Here is an 18,116-nt window from a genome sequence, read left to right as displayed (position 1 = left end):
CCCAGACAGTGAGGGTAACTGAAAACAGTGAAAACCAAAGGCCTTGATCTGTGTTGCTTTGTCTTTGTTTCTTCAAACTTGCCTCTATAGCCTCCTTTCTGAATGCACCCACTCTTGTGCCTTATCTGCTGCCCTGTAGGTGCATTAAACACCCCATGAACTTTCAAGCCCACGAGACCTTGCTTAGTTATGTTTTCAGCAAATAGCGGTTGAGCGCCGCTAGACAGAAAATGTGACAAGCAAGGACCTTCTCCTCAGGGAGTGTGCATGCCAGTGGGACAGAGAGAGAAACAGAAAACAGAATGTAGTGACAGGTGGTGGAAAAGGCTGTGAAGGAAATAAACAGCTGCTGTTTGAGGGGACTCAGGGACCCGGTAAGGGAGGCTTCTCGGAGGAGGTGACGGTGGGTCTGAGATCTGAACGATGAGCAGCCAGCGAATCAGAGAGCTGGGAAAGGGTGCTCCGAGGAAGGATGCCGGTGTGCCTGCCAGCTGCGAGCCGGGAAGGCTCTGCGTGTTTGATAAGCAGAACAGAGGAGGTGAAATGAGGCGCAGGGGCGGATGGGGAGGGGAGCCGTCCTCCTGAGAGTGGGAGGCCACAGGAGGGCTTTAAACAGAAAGGTGATGGGATTCCATTTACGCTGTGTTTTCAGTCACAGTGGGGCCTAAGAGTGGAAGCAAGGATGCGGGTTAGGAAGCAGCGGGGTAGTTCCAGGGAGAAGTGATGGTGGCTGGGACTGGGTGGTGACAGTGGAGGTGGTGGGACGCAGGCCCCGTCAGGGTGCTTAGTTCATCTGGAGGCAGCGCCCTGACCGGCAGGGCAGTGGAGGGTGTGGGCCAGCAGGACAGCTGGTTTGGTTTTATTTGAGTATCGGGTTGGGTGGCCACCAGGGTGGGGAGGTTGGCAGAGGGGGCGGCTGGGGAGGGACCCGGAGGGACCAGGGGGGCACGAAGAGCCCAGCAGACACCTCACTGGGCCGTCCAGATCTCAGGCCCAGAAAGGAGGCCACATGTGCATCTAAAGACGTTTATTTGGATCCAACAGCAGGTAGATTGTTTCATGGGACAGAATGAGAAAAATACAGAGGAAAGAGGCCGGACCTGTCCCTAAGGAGCCCCAGCACTTAGCGCTTGCACTTGCCCTCTCTCTCCCTCTCTCTCCCTCTCTCTCCCTCCCTCTCCCTCTCCCTCCCTCTCTCTCTCTCTCTCTCTCTCTCTCTCTCTCTCTTTCTCTCTCTCCCTCTCTCCCTCTCCCCCCCCACCCTCGCTCGCTCGCTCACTCTCGCTCTCTCTGCACCTGTCTTAACTCCCAAGTAGACCAAAGCCCCTGGGAGTTGGGACCGCGTTGTGCTTCTCCTTTGCTCTGGGGAACACCTCATTAGCACACTGCCTTCTCCGTGGAAGGGATGAATTCTCTCCGTGAGCTTGCCCAGTAGAGGCTTCAGAGTCCACCCTGCACATGCTGAGGGCTCTCAAATGCCCCCCGCTTCAACCCAAATCTCTGTCCCAAAGCCCAGACTAGGGTGTGTGAGGCTGGACGCCCCCCCACCCGCCCGCCCGCCCGCCACCACCCCGCCCCCCGTGCTGATGCCTCAGGCCCCAAACTCCGGAGCTTTCTTTGACTGCTCTCCTCTCACACTCCACACCCAGTTCCAGAAACCGACCTTCCTCCCTCTGCTCTCAGCCACCACGTCTCCCACTGAGACAAGCCCTGCCTGCCCCCGCTTTGCTGTCAACACGGCCCGCTGGGCCACGTCACTCCTCCAAGCCCCGCGAGGCGGCCCCGGGCACTCCTTGGTTGGGGGCAGAGCCCTTTCTGGGGGCCCCGCTGCCCCCGGCCTCCCCCGCTGCTACTCCCCGCCGCACTGCAGCCCGGCCGGCCACCCCGCTCATCCGCCTCCCGCAGACCTGCGCCCGCCTGCTCTTCCCTCCCCCTGTATGCTTTCCCTGGGGAAGCAGAGGGAGCGTCCGCAGGCACGGCCAGGCCTTCTGTGCACCTCCTGCCCCCCGAGACACTCCCACCCGCCAACTTGCTCATCTGTCTCTTCTCGGCTCTCACTTGTCACTTTCTAACGTGTCTGTTACGATTTTGCTTATATTCGGCCTTCCCTCCTAGAGCGTAAGCTCCCTGGGGCGAGGATCCGATCCGTTCCGTGCACTGGCGCATCAGAGCCCTCGGCATGCCTGACACAGCACTCACGTAATAGTTGATGAATAAATAAAAGCGTGAGCCAATGAACAGCTGGAATGTTCCATCCTCCCTTTACAGTCTCCCCCTGAACACACGTTCGGTTTAACCCTCCCCACGCTGGCCCCTGCACCTCACAAGGCACTTCTGCACCCTCCCTGCAGCTTCCAGGGTGAACCCCTGCCCTGTCCTCTCCCGGGGCTGCCTCCAGCTCTGCCCACATCCTCTCTACAGACAGCAGAGCCTCCGACCCCGACTTGCTTCTCCTCTGAAGCTCTTACCTTCCTGGGTGCTCAGTCAGTGTTTGCCACCTGAAGGAATGAATAAAGCATTTTATCCAAATACAGTAGTAATTTATAATTGAGATATAAATCTATAATATTTCCAATAAGGAAAAAGTTGTGGGGTTTTTTGTTTTTGTTTTTTTTACAAAATGTGCATTTCAAACATGGAAACGCGTGTTTGCTGCCCACCTGCGACATCTGTAGTCAGAGAGGAGCCTCACTGCCCAGGCCCTGGAGGCTGCTGCCGGCAGTGGGAGCCTTACCTCCCAAGTTCACTCTGGCCTAGACACGGGGGCCAGTGTCTGTGACCGCCATGGTCAGCTCCCTTTGCTCTATTTCCTTCTCATTCACGTGAATGATCACGAATCTGAAATGGTACTAATGGTATCTTTGTATTTTTTTCTTCTGTGGTATTTTATCAAAATCTGGAGGCCAAGACCCTCAGTTGGAATGAGCTCATTCGTGTTGACTTCAAGACTTAAGTGATTTCAGAGATGACTGTAGCTCCGAGCTCCTCAAGGCCTGACAGGACAGTAGGGACCCGGTTAACTCGAAGCTCTCTGAAGCCACGTGAGAGCTTATTAGAGTCTAAACTGTCGCCTTCCCTGTGGTTCTTTGTTCATTTTTTTTAGATCAGAGGCTTTGAAACTGTGTACTGCATTGACAGCATGGGGAAGACAAACGGAGGCTTTGTTGAGCTGGGCCCCTGCCACAGGATGGGCGGGAATCAGGTAAACAGCCGGGCTTTGCGATTAATTCCGTCTGCACTGGAAGCAGCTGAGCTGACTGAGCCAGGGTTTAGCCTGGTTTTCCATTTGGTGATTGTGATTGTTTGGTAAAGTAAAACATTCTGTGAAAAACTGACAGTGCTAAAACGTTTACTTAAATGAGGGGATAAGAGCAGTACTGGTTTTCATGTAAACAACCAGAATCTAGAATTTATGTCCGATGTAGGAGATTAGAATATATTCTTGCATGAGTGTGTAACTATGTAAGCCTAGCTCCCTAACAGTATCCACATCTTCCCCCCAGTAGGCTGGGATGCTGTTGCCAATCATGTATATTTCACTAGTATATTCTCTTACTACCTTATGTGAGTATTTTTCTTGTCTCTGATTTACATTGTGAAGCATTATCAGGTCTGTTTCCACATTTTATTTTCTTACATCGTTGGTACGAAATTCCTATGTTAGTGACCCATTCTGTATCTAAGAGGCTAGAGAACGTAATCCTTTAAGAGTTAGAAGGGGTCTTTATTACCATCAAAATGAATAATTCCTGTGTTTGGACTTACAGTTCTGAACACACAGAAACATGGTAGAGAAATAGCATAGTCATTGAGTTTAATTATAGGAGTTAAGTTTCTTTCTCTCTTTCTTTTTCTTTAATAGCTTTTCCGAATCAACGAAGCCAATCAACTCATGCAGTATGACCAGTGTTTGACGAAGGGTCCTGATGGATCCAAAATTATGATTACACACTGTAATCTGAATGAATTTAAGGAATGGCAGTACTTCAAGGTATTCTGTGTTTCAGTTCTGAAATACATGCAATTTCATTTTAATAACACCTACTGTGTGGAATTTAGACGTATAAACCTTAAAACCTGCATTCACACTGACTTGCATGTCCGTCTCACTCACTCATTTGTTTTCCTGAGCACTAGTGACTCATTGTTCCATACTGAAGCATCACTTTTATCCTCTGGTGTAGTATTGTCATGGAAGGAGGCCACCTGGAGTCCATGCAGACCCACTGCTAACTTATCAACACAGGAAAACCAGTGTTCCCTGAGGCAGTCATCACCATTGTTCTAATATCAAAGTCGATCTTTTTAATCCAAAAGAGTCATTCATTAAAATTACCTATATAATGTGTAAGTATACCTATGTATGACACATAGAAAATGTTGCATTTATTTTTGCATTTTATTTTATTAACTTTTAAAATATTGCTGCCTGTTGTCCAGCAGGTGGGGATAGAGACGAACAAATAACATGTTGGACTCAAGGCCTTCAAAGCTTCTCATCATGGCTGCTTGCTAAATGCAACAGGATACGTGTTGCCTGTTGCTTGTTTTAAAGGTCATGTTTAGTTTTTTGTGTGTGTGTGTGTTTTGCGGTATGCGGGCCTCTCACTGCTGCGGCCTCTCCCGTTGCGGAGCACAGGCTCCGGACGCGCAGGCTCAGCGGCCATGGCTCACGGGCCCAGCTGCTCCGCGGTATGTGGGATCTTCCCAGACCGGGGCACGAACCCGTGTCCCCTGCATCGGCAGGCGGACTCTCAACCACTGCGCCACCAGGGAAGCCCCATGTTTAGTTTTTCACTTAAGTCTGTGGGAGCAGTTTTTCTGTTTCAGCTGTGAATATTCAGAGTTCTGTGCCAGGTTGAGTATTCCAACATAATAATGGTTTTCTGAATAATTTTCAAAGTCTAGACTTGGCTAAAATGAATCAATTTATTATGAAACAAAAAGTTGGGGAGGCTGCCCCAGATTGAAGAAACTAGCAGCCCTGAACTTCCTTTACGCATCTTGTATTCGTTGTCACGTCCTCCCTGTCAGCAAACGCTTGTTTGCCACATAGTGATATGACCCAGCTGAATATTCCCAGTTATCATTGTGCATAGATAATTACTATGAAGTGGTAAGTATGTGTCAGTTGCTGATATTTTTCTTATAACAAGTTAGGAAGGAGAAGATTAACATAAACCCCAGAGAAGAGAACATTTATTTACACAAAGAAAGATGAATAATAGCAATGAAGGCTAGGGGTGAGTAAGGACAATATTAGTAAACTAGTAAAAGAAGGTTAGCAGATGCAAAACGACACAAGAAGCAGTGGATAAGAATGGAATGTACATATTTTAGATATTTTAAAGGGCAAAGTACTGAATATCTGTTTGTGCATCAGACATTACTGAATATTCACTGGGGCCCTTCAGAAAATATCTAAAGCCCATCATACTATAATGGCAGAGAAGGAAAAAAATGCAGAAGTAAAAATAAGCAAAATGCCATAGGACAGCAAAAGAGAGATTAATAGGAGGAGTTATTTCTGATGAGTTTCATGTAGGAAGTATCACTGCACCAGGTCTTGAGGTATAAAAAGGCTTTTCATGGAGAATAAATGAGAAAACGAGTGAGCAGAGGCGTGGCATCAAAGTGTAGAGAATTCTAGGAACTGCGTTTGCTCTGGTTCCCTAAGTTGTTCTCCATGGGAAAGAGCGTGGAACTTTGTTTTGTGGGCTTTAGGGAGTGACTGACATTAGTTAAGGATCACAGTGATAGGAAACAGTGGATACTTTTAGGAAAATAATTCTGGAAATACTGTCAAGTATGGACTGGTGAACAGGAGGCCAGCTCGGTCAGTGGTTCCCACTCTGCCCCGTCTCTGGACCCCCCTTTACATCCTTACAAACCACTGACACACTCCCCAGACAGATTTGTTATAGAGGTTACAGCTAACGGTATTTCCTAAGTTGGGAATTAAACCTGAGAATTGTTGTATTTATGTAGGTATTCACGTAAATGTAACGGTCATAACCATATTACACGTTAATATAAATAACACTTTTATAATCCCCCCAAAAGTGAGAAGAGTGGCATTGTATTATAGTTTCACAAATGCCTTTAATGTCTGGTTTAATAGATTCTTATTCTGCTTCGGCGTTTAGTTTGATGCGATATGTTGTTTTAGTTGCGTATTTGAGGAAAATCCGGCCTCACATAGACGTGCAGTTGGAAAACGAGGGGTAATTTAATAGCCTTTTCAGATAATTGAGGCTGTTCTTCTTCAGTGCTACACAAGTGTGTGAGTGGTAGTTTCTTAAAAGCTTTGCAATGTAGAATCTGAACTCCTATCAGTGAACATTTTGTTCTTTGTTGCGTTAAACCCACTGGTCTGTCTCACACTGGAGTGGATCTTTTGTAACATCACACATTCGCTGCTCATTTGGAAAACAGTGGCTCACTAAGTCATGTAAATCTTCCAAATGATGGCACATTTCATCATACAATGCCAAATAAATCACAAATATAACCACCGATTTCATCAGAAAAGTCTTTAAGTCTTGTGCAGCTGTCAAGTTCATGGTAATGGATACAAGTTTCCTACAACTCGAATTTTTGCTTGAAAACTCAAATTTTATCCATGGCAACAGATACTGTCAGCTTTATATTTTTTCCTTGAAGTGATGGGCTCACTTTATTTTCTGGAAAATGGCTACCCAGTCCCAAGTCTGCATAATTGTAATCTGCCTGCAGGTTGTGCTTTCAAGTCAGAATGACATCCCACGAGAGAAGGAGCTCGTTCAACCCTCGGGTCCCGACAACTGCTCATGTGCTGTCCACTCTTCCCATACTACCTCATAGTGTCAAGATTTAATAAAACTAATACGTGGACACCAGCGGGGAAAGGGTGGGGGGTGAACTGGGAGATTAGGATTGACATATATACACCGCTGAGTATGGAGGAGATATCTAGTGAGAGCCTGCCGTACAGCGCAGGGAACTCGGTGCTCTGTGGTGACCTGGATGGATGGGAGGGAAATCCAGAAGGGAGGGGATATGTGTATACATATGTCTGATTCACTTCTCTGTGCAGTAGGCGCTAGCACAACACTGTGAAGCGCAACTATACCCCAATTAAAAAAATAATAAATATTTTAAAAATTAATTAATTAAAAAAATTAAAAATAGGAGACGATCTACATCCCAGGGCCATTCATTATGAGGATGAAATGAATTAATACACCTAGAGCATCTGGTATGCGTCTACCCGGCATAGAGCAAGTGCTCAATAAATGTTAAACGTTTTTATCATAAAAAAAAAAAAAACTAATACGTTTTTACTGCTTTGTCAAGGGCGTTCTCAAGTGAAACTGGCTTTTTTTTCTTTTTTAATTGTGAGTGTTCGTCCATGGAGAACATGACTGTGTGATTGATGCTACGGCCCCAGTACGTTCACCCAGCATGGCTTTTGCGCCATCAGTATAAATGTCCATACGATGAAGAAGGCAGATGGGGCTCTGTGTATTATTATGAAATCATTTCGACCTTACAGACCCAATCTTAGCTAGTCTGACGACCACACTCTGAACAGCCCTGAGCTGTACTGAAGGAACCTCTAGCAGGTGACCAGGGCTCGACCAAGGCAAGGGCGGTGGGGAGGGGAAAGGATGCACGCCCAAGCCACTGCAGATGTCCGTCCTCAGCCAGCGACTTGGAGGAAAGAAGGAAGGAAATGCAGCCTGAGCTGTGCTGTCCTGAGCACGGGAAAGCTGGTATCGTCATTAGTAGGATAGGAGCTAGAGGAGCAGGTTTGGAGGGGAAGATGATGAATTTAAGTTTGTATGTATTGAATTGGAGGTACCAGCAGTACATCATGACTGAACAATAACAGGATGTGGAAGACTGACGATCAAGAGAAACACAGACTCTGGGGTGTGCCTGGTTCATGCCTGCCCAATTCGCTTGAATAGTCTTCTTACGAAAGCCAGGCTGTGACTTTGTCTAATGTCAGTGATATCACACAGTGCAAATGTAACACTGTGTTTCCCTGTGTCTTCCAGAACCTGCACAGACTGACTCACATTCCTTCCAGAAAGTGCTTGGATCGCTCGGAGGTGCTCCATCAAGTGTTCATCTCCGACTGCGACTCCAGCAAAATGACTCAAAAGTGGGAAATAAATAACATCCATAGTGTTTAGAAGGAATGAAAGAAACCAGTAACCTACCTACTGACACGTAAATTTATACAGGACTGAAAACCTCCTGAAACCTGCTGCAGCTACAGCTCCAAACCCAGAGGCTCTTGAGGAGTCTGAGGACATTGATAAACTGTGATTTTACGATAACATTATCATCTGCAGTTACTGTTTACAAAACTGCTTTTACCTTAAACTTTGTAGATGTTTACATCTTTTTGTTGTTTTGTTTTAAGATGATGTTGGTAATCTGTGCATTTAGCTCTGTTTTATTTAGAACAGAGTAAAAAGCATTGTCGTCTTCTTTGGGATTACACTCAGGGGTCTGAAAGGCAGTTTGATTGTTTTTTGTTTTTTTAACACACTTGAAAAAAGGTTGGAGTAACCAGATCGTCATATGTAACTTGGTGATTATCAACCTGTTGTATCTTTATTTAATTTTACATCTTTTTGAAGCACTGCCACAGGTTATTAGCCAAGGTGGCCTTCCTTCACAGTCATGCTGCTTTTTTGAAAGGTGAATTTCAACACATTTAGTGCCTCTTTTCATTTCTTGGTATATTTCAAGAGCTTTTGATGCAATTTGTAGGATATTAATGATGGAATTGTCACCTGTCTGAGGAATACTTTTACCACTCAGAACTGAATTAATGTGCTACCATTTGCTCTGAAATTGAACGTTGTATTGCTTGAAAAAAGAAATGACAAGATGGAACATCCAGAGCTATTCCGTAGGGTTTGAAGATTGTACGGCATTAACTCCCCTATTTGCTGGCATTCCCAGTGTCCTCTATCAGTACCAACTCCTAAGGCAGCAGGGGGTCTGCTAACTAGAGAAAAATGTCCCCTGACATTGGGGATTGACTTTTCCCCATTCCCTGTCACCACAGAAAACTATAAATAACTCTCAGTTTTGAAACCTTGAAGAGGGGGTAACAAAAACAACAAAACACCACTGTAAACACATCAAAGGTTTGTTCTGACCGAGGTGAGAATTTCCAAACCCTTGTTGGATTAAGCCTTACAAGACTACTGTGTGTTACAACGTAAGCTGTGCAATTTATGAAGCCAAGGGTGAGTAGACGTTTCATTTATATCTTCATGAAATTCCCTGCACAGTTTTTAAATTTTAAAAAAGGCTATTTAAAAATATAGTTCATTAACAAATATCTGTTAGATTATGTTAGTTCCCTAGTGTTTCTTAATTTTTTTTGAAAGCATATTTCTATTAGTATTTTTCCAGTGAAAAGAAGACTTGTTTGAATTTACACATTTATTAAGATAGTACCTACTAGAAGAAAACCAAATACTGCAAGTGGTCAATTGATTTTAATTGCTAAATAATCTTTTATTACCTACAAGGTTAAAATGCTATGTCGAATGCAAAACAAATTTTTTTAAAAGTGATGAGGTAGGGAATGGCAAGTAAACTAAGATTTTTGATCCTGTAATCATATCAGTGAAAGGAATTCACAAACTACTACCAGAGGGAAATATATTTAATTAAAGCCTAAAAAAGAAAAGGGAAAAAAACCCTACATTTGTTTAAAAGAAAAGCCTACAGATTTGTTTCTTCCAAGCCTAGCTCTTAAATTCGTAGAGTCAAAGTTCAACATCCTAAACAGAGTTTTATTTATAATTTTTGAATTGCCAATTTGTATTTTGCTACTGATCTCTGATCAACCATTTGAACTTTCATTCATCTCTAGGGATGTTTAAAAAGGAATACATTTATATGATTATATAACTGCAAAATAAATCAACTATAAATAAGAAACTAAGAGAATTGGTACTTTAATTACTTGTGTGTTTGCAAAAAGGCTCCATTTTCTTTGTTGAATAGATTATAACCTTGTTAACTATGCATAGGCCTAAGAAAGGTGGCACATAAACTGTGCATGTAAATTTTAAATGGGTATTTTGTGCAATTCGTTAAGATACTCTATAAAAAATGATTCTATATATTGAAATCAGAAACCTTACCAAACACGAAAACACATCAGAAGCTGCTGCCATAATGACTTTTCTACTGTAGGCTGCTTTGGAAATAATTCCCGTATCCTTGCTTTGTAAGTTGATAATATCACTATGCATTTCTACACATTTTATAAATTTGATTTATGCAGATTTTGATACACTGTATGTTTCTGTAGAAATTGTATAAATATTCAAAATTTTATTAGGGATACATTTGAGAAGTTTATGTATATCTTAATTCTGGGTTGCTTGTTTTTTAGGTGAGAAAAAAATAAAATACTGTATTTTAATCCATGGGTTTTTTAGTACTTGCAATCATTTCTGTATCTAAACACCACATGTTTGAAATAATTACTTGATTTTATTGTTTACAAGATACACTAATATAATAGTTAAAATATCATAGACCACAGTTACATGTTGAGTATGTGCTTGAGTGTTGGTTAGTATTCTGCTTAGAGTGTGTTTAGAGTACTCAGAGCTTACCTATCTAAGAAGGAAACATAAAGGCTTATTTTTGCCCCTGGTTGCCTATGTATAGAAAATTTTTAAAAATCACTTACGAGGGCTTCCCTGGTGGCGCAGTGGTTGAGAGTCCACCTGCCGATGCAGGGGACGCGGGTGCGTGACCCGGTCCGGGAGGATCCCACATGCCGCGGAGCGGCTGGGCCCGTGAGCCATGGCCGCTGAGCCTGCGCGTCCGGAGCCTGTGCTCCGCAACGGGAGAGGCCACAACAGTGAGAGGCCTGCATACCGCAAAAACAAAAAAACAGACAAAAAATCACTTACCAATTACGAAAAACAACCCAGCAACGTATATTTTCCTTGGCAGTGTATTCTACTATATCATTGCCCTTTGAAAGCAAAAATTTAAGTCAAAATTCTTTACAACCTGATAGATCAAGTGAGTAGAAAGAAGGGAAGCCTACCAACATGAAGTGAGAACCGGGCTGTAGGACCTTGAGGCACAACCCACGACATCTCAGGAGAAGGTACTATGGCCGCCAGCTTTCCAGAGAGGGGCCGTGTTGGTCTGGGAAGCTCGGCTGTTGTCATGGCTTCATTTCTCGCTGCTGTGCCTGAGAAACGTGGAAAAGTGACAGAACACCAGACTGAAGTGAATGGGGGCTCATTCATCTCCTAAGAGAGAGCCTTTCACGGGGATCTGGGAATATGTTTCATCATTTCTGGACAGACTGTAATTGGGGGGAAAAGCCACTTAAAATTCAGTGGAGAACATGACAAGTAACTGACCTGAGCCAGAGGGCTAATAGGCCAGTAACTGGGTATGTGAATATTAATCCATGAGAAAGCACTTTTAGAAGTACCGAGCACTATGAGAATGCATATTATTCATTAGAATCTGTTGCCAAAAAATGGACAAAAGTCAGAATGATTTGGGGGGGACCACTGTCCCTGGGAGTAGAGATTAACAGAAGGGCTGTTTCTAAACTAAATTCGATAATTCCTTTGCCAATCTCCTTTTTAAGATTTTGAGGACTTCCCCAGCGGTCCAGTGGTTAAGGCTCTGCGCTTCCAATGCAGGGGGTGTGGGTTCGATCCCTCGTTGGCGAACTAAGATCCCACATGCTGTGCGGTGCGGCCAAAAAAAAAAAACTTTAAAAAAAAAATTATTTTACTTTTGGTTGTGTTGGGTCTTCATTTCTGTGCGAGGGCTTTCTCTAGTTGTGGCAAGCGGGGGCCACTCTTCATCGTGATGTGCGGGCCTCTCACTATCGCGGCCTCTCTTGCGGAGCACAGGCTCCAGACACACAGGCTCAGTAGTTGTGGCTCACGGGCCTAGTTGCTCCACGGCATGTGGGATCCTCCCAGACCAGGGCACGAACCCGTGTCCCCTGCATTAGCAGGCAGATTCTCAACCACTGTGCCACCAGGGAAGCCACCCCCCAAAAAAAAACTTATTAAAAAAAAAAAGTTTGAAATGCCCATAACTGTGGTTGGTGGGTTTTGGTTTTGTAAGTGGATCAGGCCTTGGGCCCACGTCTGAGCAGAGGTGGCATAAGGGTGCCTTAATTTTCATAACAGAATGATATTACAATCTGCTCATCTGAATAGTATAGTATGGTGCACTTGTCTGCATTCGAATCCCTGTTCCATTACAAATTACCTGTGTGACCCTGGCAAGTTATTGATGCTTCTCTATGCCTCAGTTTCCCCATTTTTAAAGGGGGGGAATAATAGTCCTGTTTTATTGGATTTTTATTAGGCTTGTATGGGTTAACATACATTCAGTGCTTAGAATAGTTTCCGGCATATAATTAGGGTAATATAAATGGTAGCTATTGTTACCTGGTTTCAAAGTCTTAAAGTCGGTCTTTAATCAGAACTAAGACAGCTACACTGCAGACCCTCTATAAAGGCTATGTGTGTGTGTACCTGTTTCATATGTGAGATATCATTATCTCCACTTTCCAAGTGAAGAATTTAAGCTCATAAGTTAAGCTTATACACTGGGGGTGAAATGGTTATCCATAAGAGAATAAGTTGTTATCGCTACCTCACACCATTCAATGTGTAGAACGTAGTTTTCAGTGGTCGAATTTATAATTTAACCCTTGGATAGAACTAAGTGCATCTGGAAGAATGTCTAAGATAGAACATTCTTTAAATTATGTTTAAATGAAATTTCTCTTGGGCTTTTGATATGAGCAAATAAACTCCAGCTGTCTTAATGATTAAATGCCCAAAACAAAACTAAAACTTTCAGTAGAAAATAGAGATGAATAGACTTCCTCATCTGGCCATAGCATAGTAATTGTTACTGTCCTAAACAGAATGCTGCTGTCCTAAACAGCTATAAAACAGGACAAAATATATGTAGCAGCTGTTTTTAGGAATTGGGTGACAGGCAAAGCAGACTGTGATAACTTGAGAAAAAGGAAGCACAACAGGGTGAACCCCGGTTCAGCATGTCTGCCTGCCTGGAGAACTTTTCCCACCACGGTACAGGAAAGGAGCTCAAACCCTGGTGATTCAGCCAAGCTGAAGAGGCTGCAGAGACAGCTGGAATTGACAGGGCAGGTCACTGGAGGGGGCTGCACTTGAACACCAGGAGACGTGTACAGCAATTTTTACAGCACTACCATTTATAACAGCAAAAGCTCCAGGAACAACCTAATGACCCATCAACAGGAGAGTGGATCATTTGTTGTATAATCACATGGCAGAATGTTAAAAGGCAGTGAACGTGAATGAACCAGTTAAAAACAAGCCAGTAGGGTAGTGTTGAGTGAAAAGGGCAATTCCCAGAAGACTTCATTCAACAAATACGTTTTGTAAAATCAAAAGCAACTAAAACATACAGTAAGTCACACATTTATATGTGATCAAATATACGTGGATAAAATGTGATTGAATAAAAGGTTAACTTATAGTTACCAGACAAGAAAGGGAAGAGGGGAGAGGAGACAAATTAGGGGTATGGGATTAACAAACTACTAGACGTAAAAATAGATAAGCAACAAGGATTTAGTGTATAGCACAAATTATACCCAATTTCTTATAATAACCTATAATAGAGTATGATCTGCAAAAAAACTGAATCACTATGCTATACACCTGAAATTAACACAATACTGTAAATCAACTATACTTCAATTAAAAAAAGGTTAAATAACTTGTCCAAATTCTCAAATTTAGTATTGGAGTCAAGGACATAACTCCAGTACTCAGTATCCCCAGAGCCCTGTGGGAGGAATGTCTATTGTACTTTCCACATAACTAGTTTTCCTCTCCACCTAAACTGTTAAGAATCTCAGAAGTGAATCTGGTACTTTTATCATAACAAGTATATTATTAACACATACATATTGTTATGCATACTTTTAGCTAATATTTATTATTTACTATTTCTTGCCACTAGGATGTCTTAGATGTATTGTCTCATTTAATGCTCAAAAAAAAAATTCTGATTTTAACACCTGAGGAAACTGAAAGGTTACACATGAGGTCTGACGTTACCAAACTGATAAGAAACAGCCCTATTCATACTGATCTGATTCCCAGTGTAAACTCAACAGCTCACTCTTAATTTCTTTCATAACTTCGTTTTTCCTTTTGTATGTATTTTATATAGTTTGTTCTTTGTATAAGCCATCTCACCTTTATTGCAAAAATGTAGAGAATCAAAGAATAACACATGAATCTATGAATTACAATTTTGCTTTCTCTTTACCTACTGCCCTAGGGCACTGTCCTCGTTGATTGCTATGTCTTCCTGAAGAAAGGAGACTGGACCAGTTCTGAAATTTGATACTACATACTGCTTAAGTTTTGTTTTTTTTCCTTTTAATATGACACTAATCGTGCTCCTGAGCCACTATTCTATAGACATGTTAACTCCCAGGATGAGGCTAAGAGAGGTCTGCGCTAAGTCCTGAAGAACAAAGGTTCAGGAGCCCAATATTCCATTAAGACCTCAGAGATAATGTCTATATTTACCTTTACAACAGGTTAAGAAGTTAGATGAGTTTCCAGTCAGGGCGAGAAGCGCTTCTAGACAACTAGGAAAATAATGCTTAGCGGGGAGGCCTGTACTTATACTTTTACCAACAGCCGTAACTCAAGTAAATGTTATTAATAATCCTACATTTACCTACACTAATTTATAGAAGTGGCAAACTGGTGACCCTTGACAGAATCTTACCTACAGACATGTTTTCTTTGAGCCTGACATTTGAATTCATTGCCAATATTTACAATTCAGATTTCACATTTTTTAAATATCTAGAATTCTGGTTCCACTTGAAAATTGGGGAGATTTGGGAATCCTAGACCCACATTTCCATCCAGCAACAGGACTGAGCTAAACAATGGCTGTCCCCTTCATCCTGGGCATTTATGTTTACAAATGTTTATAGAATAGTTACTCTTTCTGGCACGAAGTGTACAAAAATGGCTTATTTCTAGAGAGAGATGTTTTATTTTTAAAAGGACTGGATCTTATGCATCGGCAAAACAGGCCCTTTAGCTTTCTTCTTGCTATTCCCCAAGAAATAAAGTCATTACTGCTTTGTAAACATTTTTAGTGGCATACGTAGTAATAGAAAGTCAGCTTTAAGATAAGGCTATGTTTGGCTAAGACAAACTTATGGTTTAGTACTTACAGTAAATGATGCTGTTAAAGAGCAAAACACAAAAAGGCATACTGTCCCATACTGAGCAAGCTTGCAAGTTACATAAGGGACCGCAGGATCTTCTAACACAGCTTTTATAGATTAAAAGACCGAAAGTAGTGGCTACCATCTGGAAAGAAATTTGAGACCCTACTTCAGTTCTTGCACCAAAATAAATGACAGAAGGATCAAAGATTTAAGTAATAAAGTAAGAGCAAAGACAATTTTTATAATCTTTGAGTGGGAAAGGCCTCCCAAGGCCACTAGGGAATAAATTTGCCTACATAAAAACAAATCTTTGCATGAAGACAAGCATCATAAAGTCAAAAGACAACATAGAAAAAAATATTTACAATGCAGGTCACAAAGGGTCATTTTCCTTATTTCCCACAAATTACTAATAAGACCAATGAGACAGAAGACCACGGGAAACACTAATGGCTCTTTAACATAAAAATATGCTGAATTCATAATAGGAGGAACCATTTTTTATATATCAGAATAGCAAAGATTATGAAGTTTGAGAATGATAATGTTGCTGAGATGAGGAAATAGACATTCATTGCTGTGCAGTACACATTAGTAAAACTTCTGAGAGCGAGCAGGTTCTGCCATATACCAAGTACAGGTTTTAGCTATTATAATTAGCACAATTTTAAATGCACAAACTTTTGAACTTTTTGAAATCATACAACGATATTCATGGCAATGTTGTTCTTAAAGCAAAAAAACCCACAACCATAAGTATCTTTAAGGAACTGGTTACATTGTGATCTATTCAATGGGCTACTATGCAGATGGCTATTGAAGTGAAATGTGGCAGCTCTGTTGTGCTAAGAATCTAAAATGATGAGAATTAAGGGGCAGAACAACATATATAATAAGCTTCCTTTTGTGCAACATTGATATATATGCACATATGACTGTTGTGCTTCAGTCTCTCTTGAAGGGTCAATTATTACATTACTGGAGTTGCCCCCTGGGAGAACCTGGTAGTTGGAAATCAAGGTTGTAAACTACCCACTATATAGCCCTTTTACATTTTTTACCATCAAGATATGACTTATTTTTAAAAAGAAAAGGGGGGGCAGGCGGTTTTCATAAACACATCCCCAAGTACTGGCTGGACTGGGATAGAACCTGATTCTTACCCCCATTTCAGAGCTTTCCAACATAACCACTCCTTGAGGTCATTTAGTCCTGAAAACAAGGGTATTTTAAATTTTGATCCACACTTAGAGAAAATATCAAATATGAGGACTCATCTCAAATGCTGAGATTATGGAACAACTCTTGATTTTAAAAGAATGAGTCACTCTTAGACATTTAAACTATATTTCATTTAAAGAACAGAATGAAAGCAAACACAAAAACTCCCAAAAAGAAAGGTGACAAGGAACCAGATAGGTCTGCTTCATGGGTCTAATTTATAGATATAGAAATCCTTAAGAAACAGACTCTATTTCAATTTTTAAAACTCCTATTTAGTATCTTTTCTATGCATTAAGTACTGTTGTAAATACTTAACATTCTCATTTAATCATTAAAACACTGCGAAGTAGGTACTGACACCCTACACAGATAAGGAGAAATAAGCCCAGAGGTAAAGTCCATACAGCTAGCATTTGGTACAGCTGGGGAGCTGGGATCCAGACCTAGGCGTGTCTCTAAAACACCTTACCCCCAATTTTTTAGCATTAAGTCACCTAACACCAGGAAATAACTTTTTAAATACATAAAACTAGTTTTCATTTTATGATCAGGAAAAGCCCCAAAACAACAACTGTGATATTAATGGAGGGCAATCTCTAAGAGGGCTGAAGATTCTACTTCAGTCCATCTGCTCTGGGAATTATGCTAATACCTCACCTTCCATTTAACAAGTTTGGTTAGTATTTCCTGTGTCAGAAATAATTCCAAATATGGCATAAGATGGACAACCAAGGCTCCCATGGTTGGGTAATAAGAATTTTGGCTCCTATTTTTAATAATTGATAGGTAACCAAGATTGTCAGGTTTAACTATGAAACTATCGACAAATAGGTTTCTTCTATAATCTCTTAGACAACAGATGGCTAACTTTCACTAATAACTTGATAACTATTTACAATAGTTATCTAAATTCCAATGCAAGCAACTGCTTCCTCAAATGAGCATTTCCTAGTAACTGCTTTCACCTGTAAATAAATATCCTCGTAAAATCTCGCCTAACTACAGTCATGGAAAATCACAACCACCATCTCAAAAGCTTTCTTGGGTTAGTTACTGAGAATTCTAGGCTTAAGACCACAGTGATTTTTAAGATTTAACTCAAAATTCACTCTGGTATTCTACCCCAAACTAGATCATTATCAACAGAAAATGTAAACCTGTTCCTATTGTTTTTAAAAGTTTATGTGTTTTTAGGTATGGAGTCACTGTATGAGCTCCTCTGCCTCGTACTAAAAAAGAAAGTTTCTCTCAAAATAAAATGTCACCTAAAAAAAAGGGACAAGTTAGCTAACAAATGAACATAAATGTCAAGAACAAACCTTGCTCATTTTATAAAACTGCATAAATTTTTGAAGTTCATTAAATTCCACCGCTGGTTTTTAAAGAACACTTTGTAAATATGAATAATATGGGCATGTTTGACTTTTAAACAAACATTATACTAAATCAACCATGTCTGAGAACTATTAGGCAGAAAAACAAAAAAAAGTTGACATGGTTCCAGACCATGACTTTTAAAGCAAAAGCTAATTGAGCATATACGACAAAGACAAATGAAATAATATACATAATTTTATTACAAAAACTTTTTTAAAAAAACAATGCAACACTCATT

General features: G+C 41.5%; 1 protein-coding gene across 5 annotated transcripts in view; it reads left to right on the top strand.

The window, feature by feature from the left end:
* Positions 1-10,411, top strand: part of GALNT7 (polypeptide N-acetylgalactosaminyltransferase 7) — a 118,831-nt gene extending 108,420 nt beyond the window's left edge. For 4 of the 5 annotated variants that reach the window (XM_082842172.1, XM_082842170.1, XM_082842171.1 and 1 more), the window contains 3 exons: positions 3,104-3,202; positions 3,863-3,991; positions 8,043-10,411. In XM_082842172.1, the coding sequence (XP_082698298.1) occupies positions 3,104-3,202; positions 3,863-3,991; positions 8,043-8,180 (366 nt within the window). In that variant the 3' untranslated portion in view covers positions 8,181-10,411. Of the gene's footprint in view, positions 1-2,902; positions 3,203-3,862; positions 3,992-8,042 lie in introns of those variants that run through there. The other variant, XM_082842173.1, reaches the window with a different exon arrangement.
* Positions 10,412-18,116: the final 7,705 nt, after the last annotated feature.

Source organism: Leucopleurus acutus, assembly GCF_964270905.1.
Source record: "Leucopleurus acutus genome assembly, chromosome: 7".
Lineage (NCBI taxonomy): Eukaryota > Metazoa > Chordata > Mammalia > Artiodactyla > Delphinidae > Leucopleurus > Leucopleurus acutus.
This window is presented reverse-complemented; position numbering and strand designations above follow the sequence as displayed.